The 17,967-nt window shown below is 35.8% G+C and overlaps 1 protein-coding gene and 1 pseudogene across 5 annotated transcripts in view; one reads left to right on the top strand and one right to left on the bottom strand.

Annotated features, from left to right (window-relative positions):
• Window positions 1-17,967, top strand: part of EXOC6B (exocyst complex component 6B) — a 703,452-nt gene that overhangs the window by 572,282 nt on the left and 113,203 nt on the right. The window contains exon 22 of one of the 5 annotated variants that reach the window (XM_073023071.1): window positions 11,133-11,367. The exons of the other annotated variants lie outside the window; for them this stretch is intronic. Within the exon in view, the coding sequence (XP_072879172.1) occupies window positions 11,133-11,204 (72 nt within the window). The 3' untranslated portion in view covers window positions 11,205-11,367. Of the gene's footprint in view, window positions 1-11,132; window positions 11,368-17,967 lie in introns of those variants that run through there. 5 annotated transcript variants of the gene reach the window in all.
• Window positions 13,063-13,644, bottom strand: LOC140713344 (small ribosomal subunit protein uS8-like; annotated as a pseudogene).

Genomic DNA, 17,967 nt, shown 5'->3' with positions numbered 1-17,967 from the left:
AAAAGAATAGTCTTCTTTTCACATGACTACAACTAATCTTCCTTGGGGAATTTAGTTCACGAGTAGAAACAGAGGAAAAAAACAGAAAACCAGTCTGTTTATCCTCCATTTTCCTTTGCTTAATTTCATCCTATTACACCTAGTTATTTTTAGTCTCTTGGAATGTGTTTTACTCTTCTTTCCTCCTTGACAGTCATCTTCTTTAAATACGTAGAGAATTAGTTATGATCATGTCTTCTCTATTTCCATTTTCAAAGTATTATGTGTACATCCCTTTTATTGTGAAACACCTGAAACACTATTTAGGAGCAGGCAAAATAGAAAGAAAAATAGTCATAGAATTATGACATCCTCACCTATCTGCTCTACTCTCCATCTAAATGTATGCTGTACATGTTAGAGGCTCTCAAGAAATAATGAATTATCTTTATCTAAATATGTATGGAGTTCTTTAGAACTTCTTTCTTCTCTGTTTATGTGTACTATGAAGAGGACAGTGGCATTGTCATTAGAAAGCCAAGGAAATTTGACTGACTGGTTTTTGGCAACTTGAAGGCTTTTTCTCTGGAAGAGTCTAAAAGACCCATGTTTTTTCTCCCCCAGACATATCAAGGTACTATTTCAGCGAGGTCATACTGTATCACGTTAGAAACTTACTGTTTTATATTAGAAACTGCCAGAATGAAGAAATATTATCCTATATTCAGCACTTCAGGATTGTATGCTAATTTATTCAGGAACAAATGTATTTTAATATATTATTATTTAATATTATTCAAAATTGAGACATACATGTTCAGGATTCTGTTACAACTGTCGCTGGGTATCCTTGGACAAATCCATAGCCACTCTAGTCCTTGAATTCTTCATCTTTAAGGGGATGTCCTTGTATTTATTTTACAGCGAAATTATGAAGTAGTACTTATCAGAAACGCTCCTTACAAAATGTTTAACTTTCTCCTCTTTTGTATAATCTCTTTTTCTATATTCTGAAAAAAATACATATTTTAAGTCTGTTTTTCTCTTCTCAATTTTATGTACAATAATCTGTTATAAAATAAATATATTAGAAAGGGTTTTAAAATGTGAAATAGTCTAATGGCCAGCCTTTAGGTAGACAGATGCTTCAAGAACTCAGCAGTCACCTTTTCTCTGCTTGCAAACCTTCAATCACATAGCATGCAGTTCCTGATAATCAGGAAGTAGTTCTTTAAGCCTTGTTCCACTTCTTGCTGTCTTAGTAAACACTAACTGTGGTGTTCCTTGACTATAGACAACAGCTCAGCATCTACTCATATAAACACTCATTAAACTTAAGGGACAATTTTAACTTACCTTTTCAGTACTTGCAACAGAAAAAGTGTGGCATGCAAAGCCTAAAACAGTCACTCTCTGGCCCTTTACAGGAAAAGTTTACCACTCCCTGCTCTACAGCATTACATGCAAAAAAGTGAAATTACATGCAAGAAAGTGAAAACTCTTGTAAAACTTTTAAAGGAGAAAAGTCTCCATTATATAATCACCTTGTTCATTTTTTAGGCATTAGAAATATATGTATATTGATTAAAAGAAAAGGATATAGTTATATAGAAGTACTGGTAGATAGCATTAAAATTTTTTAAACCATCTTGGGGTCTGAGTAATTTTTTTTTAATTATACTTATGTTCTTGGGTATATGTGCACAACGTGCAAGTTTGTTACATATGTATACATGTGCCATGTTGGTGTGCTGCACCCATTAACTCATCATTTACATTAGGTGTATCTCCTAATACTATTCCTCCCCGCTCCCCCCACCCCATAATAGACCCCAGTGTGTGATGTTCCCCTTCCTGTGTCCAAGTGATTTCATTGTTCAATTTCCACCTATGAGTGAGAATATGCGGTGTTTGGTTTTCTGTTCTTGCGATAGTTTGCTGAGAATGATGGTTTCCAGCTGCATCCATGTCCCTACAAAGGACACAAACTCATCCTTTTTTATGGCTACATAGTATTCCATGCTGTATATGTGCCACATTTTCTTAATCCAGTCTGTCACTGATGGACATTTGGGTTGATTCCAAGTCTTTGCTATTGTGAATAGTGCTGCAATAAACATACGTGTGCATGTGTCTTTATAGCTGCATGATTTATAATCCTTTGGGCATATACTCAGTAATGGGATGGCTGGGTCAAATGGTATTTCTAGTTCTAGATCCTTGAGGAATCGCCACACTGTTTTCCACAATGGTTGAACTAGTTTACAGTCCCACCAACAGTGTAAAAGTGTTCCTATTTCTCCACATCCTCTCCAGCACCTGTCGTTTCCTGACTTTCAAATGATTGCCATTCTAACTGGTGTGAGATGGTATCTCATTGTGGTTTTGATTTGCATTTCTCTGATGGCGAGTGATAATGAGCATTTTTTTCATGTGTCTGTTGGCTGCATAAATGTCTTCTTTTGAGAAGTGTGTGTTATATCCTTTGCCCACTTTTTGATGGGATTGTTTTTTTTTTTTCTTGTAAATTTGATTGAGTTCTTTGTAGGTTCTGGATATTAGCCCTTTGTCAGATGAGTAGATTGCAAAAATTTTCTCCCATTCTGTAGGTTGCCTGTTCACTCTGATGGTAGTTTCTTTTGCTGTGCAGAGGCTCTTTAGTTTGATTAGATCCCATTTGTCAATTTTGGGTTTTGTTGCCATTGCTTTTGGTGTTTTAGACATGAAGTCCTTGCCCATGCCTATGTCCTGAATGGTATTGCCTAGGTTTTCTTCTAGGGTTTTTATGGTTTTAGGTCTAGCATTTAAATCTGTAATCCATCTTGAATTAATTTTTGTATAAGGAGTAAGGAAGGGATCCAGTTTCAGCTTTCTACTTATGGCTAGCCAGTTTTCCCAACATCATTTATTAAATAGGGAATCCTTTCCCCATTTCTTGTTTTTCTCAGGTTTGTCAAAGATCAGATGGTTGTAGATGTGTGGTGTTGTTTCTGAGGCCTCTGTTCTGTTCCATTGGTCTATATCTCTGTTTTGGTGCCAGTACCATGCTGTTTTGGTTACTGTAGCCTTGTAGTATAATTTGAAGTCAGGTAGCGTGATGTGTCCACCTTTGTTCTTTTGACTTAGAATTGTCTTGGCTATGCGGGCTCTTTTTTGGTTACATATGAACTTTAAAGTAGTTTTTTCCAATTATGTGAAGAAAGTAATTGGTAGCTTAATGGGGATGGCATTGAATCTATAAATTACCTTGGGCAGTATGGCCATTTTCATGATACTGATTCTTCCTATCCATTAGCTGGAATGTTCTTCCATTTGTTTGTGTCCTCTTTTATTTCATTGAGCAGTGGTTTGTAGTTCTCCTTGAAGAGGTCCTTCACATCCCTTGTCAGTTGGATTCCTAGGTATTTTATTCTCTTTCAAGCGATTGTGACTGGGAGTTCAGTCATGATTTGGCTCTCCGTTTGTCTGTTATTGGTGTATAGGAATGCTTGTGATTTTTGCACACTGATTTTGTATCCTGAGACTGTGCTGAAGTTGCTTATCAGCTTCAGGAGATTTTGGGCTCAGATGATAGGGTTTTCTAAATATACAATCATGTCATCTGCAAACAGGGACAATTTAACTTCTTCTTTTCATAATTGAATACACTTTATTTCTTTCTCTTGCCTGATTGCCCTGGCCAGAACTTCCAACACTATGTTGAATAGGAGTGGTGAGAGAGGGCATCCCTGTCTTGTGCCAGTTTTCAAAGGGAATGCTTCCAGTTTTTGCCCATTCAGTATTACATTGGCTGTGGGTTTGTCATAAATAGCTCTTATTATTTTGAGATACATTCCATCAATACCGAATTTATTGAGCGTTTTTAGCATGAAGGGCTGTTGAATTTTGTCAAAGGCCTTTTCTGCATCTATTGAGATAATCATGTGGTTTTTGTCTTTGGTTCTGTTTATATGCTGGATTGCATTTATTGATTTGCATATGTTGAACCAGCCTTGCATCCCAGGGATGAAGCCCACTTGATCAAGATGGATAAGCTTTTTGATGTGCTGCTGGATTCAGTTTGCCAGTATTTTATTGAGGATTTTTGCATCAATGTTCATCAGGGATATTTGTCTAAAATTCTCTTTTTTTGTTGTGTCTCTGCCAGGCTTTGGTATCAGGATGATGCTGGCCTCATAAAATGAGTTAGGGAGGATTCCCTCTTTTTTTATTGATTGAAATAGTTTCAGAAGGAATGGTACCAGCTCCTCCTTGTACCTCTGGTAGAATTTGGCTGTGAATCCAGCTGGTCCTGGACTTTTTTTTTGGTTGGTAGGCTATTAATTATTGCCTCAATTTCAGAGTCTGCTATTGGTCTATTCAGGGATTCAACTTCTTTCTGGTTTAGTCTTGGGAGAGTGTAAGTGTCCAGGAAATTATCCCTTTCTTCTAGGTTTTCTAGTTTATTTGCTTAGAGGTGTTTATAGGATTCTCTGATGGTAGTTTGTACTTCTGTGGGGTCGGTGGTGATATCCCCTTTATCATTTTTAATTGCGTCGATTTGATTCTTCTCTCTTTTCTTCTTTATTAGTCTTGTTAGTGGTCTATCAATTTTGTTGATCTTTTCAAAAAACCTGCTCCTGGATTCATTGAATCTTTGGAGGGTTTTTTGTGTCTCTATCTCCTTCAGTTCTGCTCTGATCTTAGTTATTTCTTGTCTTCTGCTAGCTTTTGAATGTGTTTGCTCTTGCTTCTCTAGTTCTTTTAATTGTGAAGTTAGGTTGTCCGTTTTAGATCTTTCCTGCTTTCTCTTGTGGGCATTTAGTGCTATAAATTTCCCTCTACACACTGCTTTAAATGTATCCTAGAGATTCTGGTATGTTGTATCTTTGTTCTCATTGGTTTCAGAAAACATCTTTATTTCTACCTTTATTTCATTATGTACCCAGTAGTAATTCAGGAGCAGGTTGTTCAGTTTCCATGTAGTTAAGTGGTTTTGATTGAGTTTTCGTCTTGAGTTCTAGTTTGATTGCACTGTGGTCTGAGAGACAGTTTGTTGTAATTTCCATTCTTTTGAATTTGCTGAGGAGTGCTTTACTTCCAACTATGTGGTCAATTTTGGAATAAGTGCAATGTGGTGCTGAGAAGAATGTATATTCTGTTGATTTGGGGTGGAGAGTTCTGTAGATGTCTATTAGGTCTGCTTGCTGCAGAGATGAGTTCAATTCCTGGATATCCTTGTTAACTTTCTCTCTCGTAGATCTGTCTAATGTTGACAGTGGGGTGTTGAAGTCTCCCATTATTATTGTATGGGAGTCTAAGTCTCTTTGTAAGTCTCTAAGGACTTGCTTTATGAATCTGGGTGCTCCTGTATTGGGTGCATATATATTTAGGATAGTTAGCTCTTCCTGTTGAATTGATCCCTTTACCATTATATAATGGCCTTCTTTGTCTCTTTTGATCTTTGATGGTTTCAAGTCTGTTTTATCAGAGACTAGGATTGCAACCCTTGCTTGTTTTGTTCTTCATTTGCTTGGTAGATCTTCCTCCATCCCTTTATTTTGAGCCTATGTGTGTCTCTGCATGTGAGATGGGTCTCCTGAATACAGCAGACTGACGGGTCTTGACTCTTTATCCAGTTTGCCAGTCTGTGTCTTTTTATTGGAGCATTTAGTCCATTTACATTTAAGGTTAATATTGTTATGTGTGAACTTGATCCTGCCAATATGATATTAACTGGTTATTTTGCTCGTTAGTTGATGCAGTTTCTTCCTAGCCTCGATGGTCTTTACATTTTGGCATGTTTTTGCAATGGCTGATACCAGTTGTTCCTTTCCATGTTTAGTGCTTCCTTCAGGATCTCTTGTAGGGCAGGCCTAGTGTTGGCAAAATCTCTAAGCATTTGCTTGTCTGTAAAGGATTTTATTTCTCCTTCACTTATGAAGCTTAGTTTGACTGGATATGAAATTTTGGGTTGAAAATTCTTTTCTTTAAGAATGTCGAATATCGGCCCCCACTCTCTTCTGGCTTGTAGGGTTTCTGCAGAGAGATCTGCTATCAGTCTGTTGGGATTCCCTTTGTGGGTAACCCAGCCTTTCTCTGTGGCTGCCCTTAACATTTTTTCCTTCATTTCAACTTTGGTGAATCTGACAATTATATGTCTTGGAGTTGCTCTTCTCGAGGAGTATCTTTGTGGCGTTCTCTGTATTTCCTGAATTTGAATGTTGGCCTGCCTTGCTAGATTGGGGAAGTTCTCCTGGATGATATCCTGCAAAGTGTTTTCCAACTTGGTTCCATTCTCCCCATCACTTTCAGGTACACCAATCAGACATAGATTTGGTCTTTTCACATAATCCCATATTTCTTGGGGCTTTGTTCATTTCTTTTCACTCTTTTTTCACTAAACTTCTCTTCTCACTTCATTTCATTCATTTGATCTTCAATCAGTGATATTCTTTCTTCCAGTTGATCGAGTCTGTTACTGAAGCTTGTGCATTTGTCATGTAATTCTCGTGTCATGGTTTTCATCTCTATCAGGTCGTTATGGACTTCTCTGCATTGGTTATTCTAGTTATCCATTCGTCAAATCTTTTCTCAAGGTTTTTAGTTTCTTTGTGCTGTGTTCATAGTTCCTCCTTTAGCTCTGAGAAGTTTGATCGACTGAAGCCTTCTTCGCTCAACTCATCAAAGTCATTCTCCATCCAGCTTTGTTCCATTGCTGGTGAGGAGCTGCGTTCCTTTGGAGGGGGAGAGGCGCTCTAATTTTTTGAATTTCCAGCTTTTCTGCGCTGCTTTTTCCCCATCTTTGTGGTTTTATCTACCTTTGGTCTTTGAGGATGGTGATGTACAGTGGGGTTTTGGTGTGGATGTCCTTTCTGTTTGTTAGTTTTCCTTCTAACAGTCAGGACCCTCTGCTGCAGGTCTGTTGGAGTTTGCTTGAGGTACACTCCAGACCCTGCTTGTCTGGGTATCAGCAGCGGAGGCTGCAGAAGAGAGAATATTGCTGAACAGCAAGTGTTACTGTCTGATCGTTGCTCTGGAAGCTTCGTCTGAGGTATACCCGGCCATGTGAGGTGTGAGTTGTCAGTCTGCACCTCAGTTGGAAATGCAGAAATCACCCGTCTTTTGTGTCTGTCATGCTGGGAACTGGAGGCTGGAGCTGTTTCTATTCAGCCATCTTGGGCGCCCCCTCAACTTTTTTTTTTTTTTTTTTTTGTGAGATGTAGTCTTGCTCTGTCGCTGGGCTGGAGTGCAGTGGCGCGATCTCGGCTCACGGAAACCTCCACCTCCCAGGTTCAAGCGACTCTCCTGCCTCAGCCTCCCGAGTAGCTGGGATTTTAGGCGCATGCCATCATACCCAGCTAATTTTTGTATTTTTAGTGGAGACGGGAATTCAACATCCTGGCCAGGATGGTCTCGATCTCCTGACCATGTGATCCACTGGCCTCATCCTCTCAAAGTGCTGGGATTACGGGCGTGAGCCACCCCACCTAGCCAGAGTAATTTTTGAGAGACATATTTTTAATGTATAAAAACATTTAATATACTTTATGTAAATATTTTTAAGTACTTAAAAATAAGCAACAATGTCTGAAATCCCTAATTATCTCAATCAGATTGGGAAATGAGAAGAAGTGTGGAATAGATTGTCTTTTATTCTTGAAACTAATTGCTCATATTTAAAAAATTGAATTGAGATCATTTATATATATTCTACACTACTAGCAAAGACAAAGTCAAAGAAAATATCTATGTAGCAAATGAAAGAAAGCATAGGACACTACAAAGCATAAAACCATAGAAAACAAGACCAAGAATCCTCATTATGATAATAAATGTAAACAGATTATATCCCTACTAAGAGGCTCAGACTGGCTTAAAATAAAAAAGCAAAGACTTTAATATCAAAAAATGATTCTGAAATGTTAAAAGAAAAATAAAACGTAGCCTGGGCAACCCATAATGAGACCCTGTCCCTACAAATAGGAAAACAAAAATTATCTGGGCATGCCTTGAAATTAGAGCTTCATTGGTCAAAATTTTAGAGCTTATCAATTGTATCGGATTATTGGTGGTCTGCTTCTGTTGTAAAAAATCAATTTGAGGACAGGAGAGTAGAATGATTATAATAAATATTAACTTTGGAGGGTAAACCATCCATAATTATTTATTAAATTCTTAGGCCTCCCCATACAAACCATCTTTTCCTTCTGTTCATCTTTGTGTTTTTTAATCTCAGAATTCTTATGAAAGCCATTTAGACTTGTACTTTATATCTGTTGTTCAAGTTACTGAAGTTATGATTATTACTAACTTGAATGTTTACTGAAATTCTACTATTACTTTTTTTTTTTCACTGTTTCCACTTGTCTCCTTTATCATGACTACTTTTATTGTGAACTTCTTTCTTACATCCTATTGAAAATGCAACACAGTTTTTACTTTTTAATTTCCTCTGGTTTCTGTCTTAAGTCTTTCTAGAAATATTCTTTTCCTCTGGAACTTGAAAGATGATGGTCTCTTACTGTAATCCTAGAGCCTTTTTCCATAGCTTTTTTTTTCCTGATTACTCATCGTAAAAGTAAATATTCAAATGCATTGTGTATTTCAACAGATGTATGGTTCACTATGGTCTTGTTTATTTGGGTTTGTTTGCCGTATAGTATCCCCAGAAATATCAGAAAAGAAAGTTAATGCTCTTATATCCAAGTAAGGAGTTAGGACTGTATTATTTATTACAAGCCTCTAATGTTGGCCCATACGTCACACCATAGCATGTGTTTATTCTAGGCCAAAAGCTCTAATACCAGACTTTCACTTTTAAAAACCAGATACCTATTAGCCCTATTTTTGAGTGTGGATGGCCCATCTCAGATCCATAGCTGAAGAGCACATTGATATATGCAATTCCTATCTACTTAGGAATTGTCTCATTTTTAACAATTATTCATCTAATGAAACATTAATGGTTTACTGTTTATCATAAGCCTACCCTCATTGTCCCTTTCTCTGATATTAACCAGTAGGATAAATGGAAAAGCTATTACCCCCAACATATCTTCTTCCTTAGGTCCTCCAATCTGTGCCCATATTGTATCTCCATTCTTCTACTATATTCTATAGTTTATTCTTCTACTATATTATAAAAACATAAACACTAGGTAGGGACTGAAATGAGTCCCTGGGACTCATTTAGGATATCCAAATCTATGTGCCTCAACAATGAGCAACTAATAAGCCAACTGCTGGTGAGGATGCAGAGCAAGCAAGTCTCTCATTTATACAATGCTGGTGGGAGCATAACATGGTACTATCACTGTGGAAAATAGATTGGCAGTTTCTTATAAAATGAAATATGTTTACAAACCATGCAAATCAGCAATTCCACTTCTGGCATTTTTCCTAGAGAAATGAAAACATGTTTGCACTAAAACTTGTCCATGAATGTTCAAAGCAGCTTTATTCATAATGGCCAAATACTGGAAACAATCCAAACGTACTTCCGTGCATGAAAGGATAAACAAACTGTCGCCCATCTATACAATAGAGTACTACTCAGCAATAAAAAGTATTAAGCTATTGATTAAAAACTTGGATGGCTCTCAAGAGCATTGTGCTGAGTGGGGAAAAAAAGAGAATTTCAAAGGGTTTTATATTATATGATTCCATTTATATAACATTCTGTAAGTGACAAAACTGTAATGATGGAGAACACATGAGTGGTTGCCAGAGGTTAGGGGTGCAGAAGGAAGAAGCTGTGACTTGTAGTAAGTAAAACAAAGGAGTTTCTTTATGGTGATGAAACAGTTCTGCATTCTGATTGTTGTGATGGTTACATGGATCAACACATGTGATAAATTTTTATAGAATCATATGCAACACACACACACACAGAGGTGCATGTAAAAACTGGTGAAATCAAACAAGGTCTGTATCTGAATTCCTAGTACTGTATCAACCATCAGTTAACTAGTTTTTGACAATGTCCTGTCATTATATGAGATATTATTATCAGGGAAACCTGCCTGAAGGATGTACAGAAACTCTGTGCTATTTCTGCAACTTCCTGTGAGCCTGTTTCAGAACAGAAAATTATATTTTAAGAAAGCAGGAACTATGCAACAGAGGGACAACTATTCAATTTTATGGATTGATGTAGACCAGTAGTTATCAAACCTGGTAGATCTTCAGATTCACTTAATGGGGTTTATAAGGTACACACACACACACACACACACACACACACACACTTCTGAATCCTCCTGCCACCACTATCACCACCATCGGATACCCATGGAATCAGGATCTCTAGAAATTGAGCCAAAGAATCTGTATTTTCAGAAAATTGCCCAAGGTTCGAAAACACTATTATAGAGCCTGGTTACTGAGCCAGGGGTAGGAATGGAGAAAACTGGTGAGTCTGTTCTGTATTAACCTTTGATTGTAATTCTCAAATCTGTTCCATTCTTGTTAGTGTGAAAATCCTTTTCAATTCTGGCAAAAGGTTAACCATCCATTTTAGAGTTTTGCATTGTTATGCGTTTTAACTTTTTCTTTAAATTTTTATGAATATTTCAGTGGGAAATTTCTTGAGGCTGTGTTATTAGCTACTAATCATTTAAACCAGAAGCAGGACAATAGTGTTCTTGTAGATGTACCTTGTCTTTACCTCATTCACATGTGAATTGTGACTTGATTCCAGCTTTTCTCAGTGAGAGACTGCAGAATTCTACTTTATTTGATCAGTTTTTCACACTGATGTGGCATCAACATAAACATGGTTTCCCTCAAAATTAGCTAATGAGTGGAAAACAACCAAGGCACACCACAGTGAAGACATCAGTTAGGAAAATTACATCCAAAACCCAAAAGAGACTGTCACTGAAGTTTTGTTTATGAAAGTTGGAAAAGCTCTCCCTTCTCAGCCACTGAGATTCCTGATGTATTGTTTTTCTGCTGAAAATTATCCAAAGGTATTTTCAGACATTAACTGATGAAAGCCAAATTTATTGAAGGTGGAGGAGAATGTAAAGATCCCTTATATTCGTGAATTTCTCAGTCAGACATGGCAACCTTTTAATAGCTATAGTTGACCGGGTTCTTTTGTGCATGTGAAAACTTAGTTGTGGAGCTAAGAAAATGACTCATTGGATCATTTATTATCTTTTATGCAGAAGAGATGGATATCTTGTGCTGCTGCAGAGAACACTGGATCAATAGTCAAGAAACTTGCACGTTTACCCTGACTCTGCCACAAGCTAAAAATATATCCTTGGTCAAATTGTCTAACTGCTCTAGCCTCAGTTTCTTTGTCTATAAAACCTGGGGATAGAGATTATACTAAATTAACATTTTCAAACATTTATGAGCTATGGAATTTATAGTAATCATAATCTCATTATCAGCCTCTTTGGAACTTAAAAAATAATGTTATTCTTTAATGATACATGATAAAAAAGCAAACTAAAGAAAAATTCAGATTTTGCACATTAAAGATTACATATTTGATTTCAATATAATTCATACATTTCAATTAAATACATTTCATCTTTAAATGTATTTAAAATAGATTTTTAAACTAATATAAGAGAAAACATAATTTTTGGATATTCTAACTGTAATGTTTTATTGAATTGTTTGGAAATCAAATATATATACATATACAGATCCAAATCAATCAACTTATATAACCTGTTGTCTGAAGTTTTTAACTGTGAATATTAAAAGCTTTTATAGTTTTCTAGTTTGGTTTCAAAATAAAAGTATTTCGTGCTAGTAAGTACAAGTATTTCTCTAAAAATGATAGTCTCAATATGAATAATGTTAAATCCCAGTAAATAAAAAATCATATGAATACAAATATTTTATGTTAAGTATCAATTTTTAAAAGACTAAGTATATTTTTATATATATTATAAGGATTCTGATTAGTAAATGTAATTACAAATTTTGTTGAAGATCATCTTTGAGACTTATTTGAAAAATTGTAATTATTCTTATGGTCTTCATTTATTTTTATGTTTTACTGTTCTTTATGTTTTCTGCCTTTAACAGATCATCTATTATGGACAAAATGTAGGCAATATGTGAGTGTATTAGTCATGGTTCTCTGGAGGAACAGAGCCAAGAGTCTGTATAAGATGTGTAATATATATCTATGTAAATTTTCATACACACACACATATAGATTAATAAGGAATTGGCTCACATGATAATGGAGGCTGACAAGTTCCAAGATGGAGCAGTTGACAGGCTGGAGACCCAGCAGAGCCACTGATGTAATTACAGTTCAAGTTCAAAGGCCTGAGAACCAGGAGAGCCAATAGTATAGTTCTAGTCCAAATGCCAACAGGCTTGAGACCCAGGAAAAGTGAATGGTTTGGTTCGAGTCCAAAGGCAAATAAAAACTGATGTCTCAGCTCAAAGGTAGTCAAGCAGAAGGAATTTCTCACAGAAAAGTCAACCTTTTTGTTTTCTTCAGGCCTTCAACTGATTAGGTGATGCCCATCCACATTAGAGAGCACAGTCTACCTTTTCTTTAGAGATGAGGTCTCACTTTGTCACCCAGGCTGAAGTGCAGTGGTATGATCATAGCTCACTGCAGCCTCAATCTTCTGGGCCCTACCCACTCAGCCTCAGAGACTACAGGCATGAGCCACTGCACCTGGCTGGCAATCTTCTTTACTCAGTCTACCAATTCAGGTGTTAATCTCATCTAGAAATACCCTCACAGAGACACCCAGAATAATGTTTGACAAAATATCTGGGCATTCTGTGGCTCAGTAAAGTTGATACATAAAATTAACCATCACAATGAGTGAAAATGAGAACGTTTTCAAATTTTATAAGTTAAAATACACACACACAGACACACACTCACAGCACCCAGCTGTTGTCAGCTGAGTGGAATACCAACCAAGTGACTGGATCATGAGGACAACTTTCTGATCCACTGGCTGCTACTCATGACTTACTCTGTATTCACTTAGAGTATCTCAAGCAGTACATATTTAAAGAGGGAAAGTAAATATTCTATTTATTGACATTTTCAAGTAAACATTTTATTGTAGAACAGAAGGAGCTATAAGTCATAATTATATGGCTTCATGTATTTTCACAAAGTGAATACACTCATGAAACTCTGATCAAAATACAGAATGTTACCGACATCCCTCAAAGGCCCCTTGTTCCTTCTTCCAGTTCCAATGCCTCACACCCAAAAGTAATTAATATGTATGTTTCTTTTTTTTTTTTTTTTTTTTGGCCCATGAGCCATTTTATTTGTAAACATGTATTGCGTCTCTAGAAAAAGAATCCCAGGATTTCCCCTCCTGTGTGTTTTCATCTTGCTTCTTTATGGTCCATGATACCAGCTGAGGTTGTCAATACAATGAAACTAAACTGGCAGGATTATTATTCTGCCATTTTTCCAGATCTTGGAGTTGCACAGCAAATCTGGAGCTGATAACTCCATACTTGTTTAGCCTGCTTGTGAGGTTCACAGTAATTTTCCCAGCTCTGTGATTTTCAATGATTTTAAATTCACCAATGTAACCATGCTTCATCAACACAGTTAGAAACTGGACGATGACTTTGGAGCACAGCCTAATAAGAACCTGGCATTTGCCTCTCTTCAGCATTGTTGATGCTCTTAGGAGCATCATCCAGGACATTCATGTGTACCATTTTGGTGGCACAGAAAGTGTGTGTGTGTATATATATATATATATCAGATTGATTAGTTGGCCAGTTTTGTACTTTATATGAGTGGGATTATATAGTATCTACTCTTTTATGTCTAGCTTCTTTCATTAAACATTATATTGATGAGAGTCATCCAAACTGTGGTATGAAGCAGTTTATTCTTTCTCATTGCTGTAAAGTATTATATTATGTGACTATGACATACTTTGTTATATTGATCTCTATGGACATTTGGGTTGTTTACAGTTGACTTGTTTTGTTGTTTTGTCTTTTTTTTTTTTTTTTTTTTTTACAAATAGTGCTGCTGTGAACAGTCTTGTATATCTCTTTTAGTGTACTTATTTCTGTTGGATATATACCTAGGATTGCAATTGCTGGTCATAGAGTCTATGTATGTCTTAGAGTCTATATATGTAGCTAATAATAGTTTTTCAAAGTGATTTTAATCAGTTTATACCAAGAGCAAAGATAACTCAAGTTCTTCCACATCCCTAAAACACATGGTATATTGGGATTTTATTTTTAGCCATCTTAGTGAATGTGTATGGTATCTCATTGTAAGTTTATTTTCTGTTTCCCTAAAGCATGATGTTGAGCAACCTTTCATATGTTAATTGGCCATTTTGATACCTTATTTTTGAAGTGCCATTTCATGTCCCTTGCCAAATTTTCCTTGCATAAAATAGCCTTTTCAGGTTTTAGAATCAAAGTTATACAAGTCTAATAAAAATAAATTGGAAGTATTCCTTAATTTTATTTCTGAGGAACAATTTATGTAAGATTGGCTTTACTTCTTTCTTCAGATTTATAAAGATTCACCAGTGAAATTATATGGACCAGGAAATTTCTTTATGGGAAGTTTATTAATTATGAACTTGATTTCTTTAATACATAAGTGAAGAGTCAGATCTTCTGTTTATTCTTGTATCAGTTTTGGTAAATTGTATTTTCTAGAAATTTGTCTGTTTCATCTAAATTTCCAAATCTGTTGGCATAAAGTCATTCATAATATTCTGTCATTATATTTTTAATATCTGTAGGATCTGCAGTTATATGCCCTTTTTCATTCCTACTGTTGGTTATTTGTGCCTTGTTTCTTTTTTCTTCACGTTATTGATGGAGGTTTATCATTTTTACTAGTCTTTTCAAAGAAGCATTTCTTGCCTTTGTTGATTCCACTTTACATTTTTATTTATATATATATATATATATTTTTTTAAGACGTAGTCTCGCTCTGTCGCCCAGGCTGGAGTGCAGTGGTGCGATCTCCGCTCACTGCAAGTTCCACCTCCCGGGTTCACGCCATTCTCCTGCCTCAGCCTCACAAGTAGCTGGGACTACAGGTGCCCACCACCACGCCTGGCTAATTTTTTTTTTTTTGTAATTTTAGTAGAGACGGGGTTTCATCATGTTAGCCAGGATGGTCTCGATCCCCTGACCTCGTGATCCGCCCGCCTCGGCCTCCCAAAGTGCTGGGATTACAGGCGTGAGCCACCACACCTGGCCTACATTTATATTCTATTTCTCTGATTTTTGTCTCTTAGCAGTAGCAGCAGCAGCAGCAGCAGCAATAGTAGTTTGTTATTCTTTAACTTCTTAAGATGCATACCTAGATCCATAATTATTCTTCTTCAGTATTTATTTTTTAATGTATGCATTTAAAGCAATACATTTTCCTTGAGACATATTTTTAGCTTTACCCCACAGATCTTGATATGTTTTTCTTTTTAACATTCAACTCAAAATATTTTCTAACTTCCATTTTAATTTCCTCTTGAAACATGAGTAATTTAGTAGGGTGCTCTTTTCCATTTTTGGATTTGCTAGGTATCTTTTTTTTAAAAGGACTTCATATTTTTATGGCAATTTTAATTTTACCGCAAAATTAAGAGGAATATACAGAGATATCCTATATACTTCTTGCCCCCTCTACAGGCATAGCCTCCCTCGTTATTCATATTCTCCCCAGAGTGGTATGTTACGTGTGATAAACCTACACTGACATATCATTATCACCCAAAATTGGTAATTTGCATGAGGGCTCACTCTTGGTTTTGTATATTCTATGGATTTGGACAAATGTCTAATGACAAGTGTCCATCATTATAGTATCATACGTAGTATTTTTGATGCCCTAAAATCCTCTGTACTCCACCTCTTCATTCCCTCCTTCCCCCTAACCCCTGGCGGTCACTGATCTTTTTATTGTCCCCCTCATTGTGCCTTTTCCAGGTTGTCATGTAGTTGGAATCATGTAGTATGTAACCTTTATTAGACTGGCTTCTTTTACTTACTAATATGCATTTAAGTTTCCTCCATAATTTTTCATGGCTTAATGGCTCATTTCTTCTTAATGTGCTGAATAATATTTCATTGTCTGGATTTACCACATTCATTTATCCATTCACCTACTGAAGGATATCTTGATTGCTTCCAAGTTTTAGCAATTATGACTGTAGTTGCTATAAACATTCATGTGCAGATTTTTGTGTGAATATAAGTTTTCAATTCCTTTGGGAAAATATCAGGGAGTATAATTCCTGGATCATATGGTGAGAGTATGTTTAGTTTTGTAAGAAACCACCAAACTATTTGTCTTCCAAAGTGACTATACCATTTTGCATTTTCACCAACAATAAGTGAGAATTCCTGTTCCATATTTTCACCAGCATTTGGTGTTTAGCAGTGTCCTGGATTTTGGCCATTCTAATAGGTGTATAGTGGTATCTCATTATTGTTTTAATTTGCATTTCCCTGAGGATATATGATATGGATCGTCTTTTTATATGCTTATTTGATGTCATGATATCTTCTTCGGTGAGGTATCTGTTAAGATCTTTGCTCCATTTTTTAATTGGATTGTTTGGTTTTTTATTGTGCAGTTTTAAGAGTTTTTTGTATATTTTGGATAACAGTCCCTTATCAGATGTGTCTTTTGCAAATATTTTCTCCCAGTCTGTGGCTTATCTTTGTATTCTTTTGAGTGTCTTTTGCAGAGCAGAAATTTTTAATTTTAATGAAGTCCAGTTTATAAATATTTTCTTTCATGGATTGTGCCTTTGGATTCATATCTAGAAAGAAGTCATTGCTAATTCCAAGGTTATCTAGATTTTCTCTGATGTTATCTTCTATGAACTTTATAGTCTTGTATTTTACATTTATTTCTGTGATCCATTTGTAGATTTTTTTTGAAAGCTGTAAGTTTATGTCTAGATTATTTTCTTTTGTTCATGTGATTGTACAGTTGTTCCAGCACCATTTGTTGAAAAAAACATCTTTGTTCCATTGTTTTGCCTTTGCTTGTCAGAGGTCTATCTTTTTTTTTTTTTTTTTTTAACATATCTGACTATATTTATGTGGGTCTGTTTCTGTGCTTTCTATTTTGTTGCTTTGATCTGTTTACCTAGTCATTCACCAATACCACACTGCCTTGATTACTATAGCTTTATAGTAAGTCTTGAAGTCTGATAGTGAACCAAGTCTGACTTTGTTCTTCTTTGATATTGTGTTGGCTATTCTGAGTATATTGCCTCTTCATGTAAACTTTAGAATCAGTTTATCAACATCCATAGAAAAATTTACTGGGGTTTATATTGGGATTGCGTTGAATCTGTAGATCAAGTTAGGAAGAACTGATATCTTGACATTATAGTCTTCCTATCCATGAATATGAAATAACTCTTCATTTATTTAGTTATTCTTTGGCTTTTTTTTTGTCAGAGTTTCATAGTTTTTCTCATGTAGATCTTGATGATATATTTTGTTAGATTTATACCTAAGCATTTCATTCTGGAGATGCTTATATAAATGACACCCATTTTGCTTTTAATTGCAAATTCCACTTGTTCATTGCTGGTATATAGGAAAGTGAATAATTTTTGTATATTAACCTTGTATCCTACAACCTTGCTATAATCACTTATTAGTCCCAGGAATATTTTGTGAGTTCTTTTGGATTTTCTATAGAAAATCATGTCTTCTACAAAAGACAAAAGACAGTTTTCCTTCTTCCCTTTCAATTAGTATGCCTTTTATTTCCTTTTTTGTCTTATTGCATTAGCTAGGACTTCCAATAATATGTTGAAAAGGAGTGGTTTTGATCTTAGTAGGAAAGTTTGTTCTTGATCTTGATCTTAGTAGGAAAGCTTGTAGTTTCTCACCATTAAGTATGATGTTAGCTGTAGGTTTTTTGTAGATGTTCTTTATCAAATTGATAAACTTTTCTTACTCTGTTGAGGGTGTTTTTATCATGAATAGTGTTGGATTTTGTTGAATACTTTTCCTGTATCTGTTGATATGTTTATG

This window comes from Chlorocebus sabaeus, chromosome 14 (genome assembly GCF_047675955.1).
Source record: "Chlorocebus sabaeus isolate Y175 chromosome 14, mChlSab1.0.hap1, whole genome shotgun sequence".
Taxonomy (NCBI): domain Eukaryota; kingdom Metazoa; phylum Chordata; class Mammalia; order Primates; family Cercopithecidae; genus Chlorocebus; species Chlorocebus sabaeus.
The sequence above is the reverse complement of the archived record's forward strand: the minus strand, read 5'-3'. Positions and strand labels throughout refer to the sequence as shown.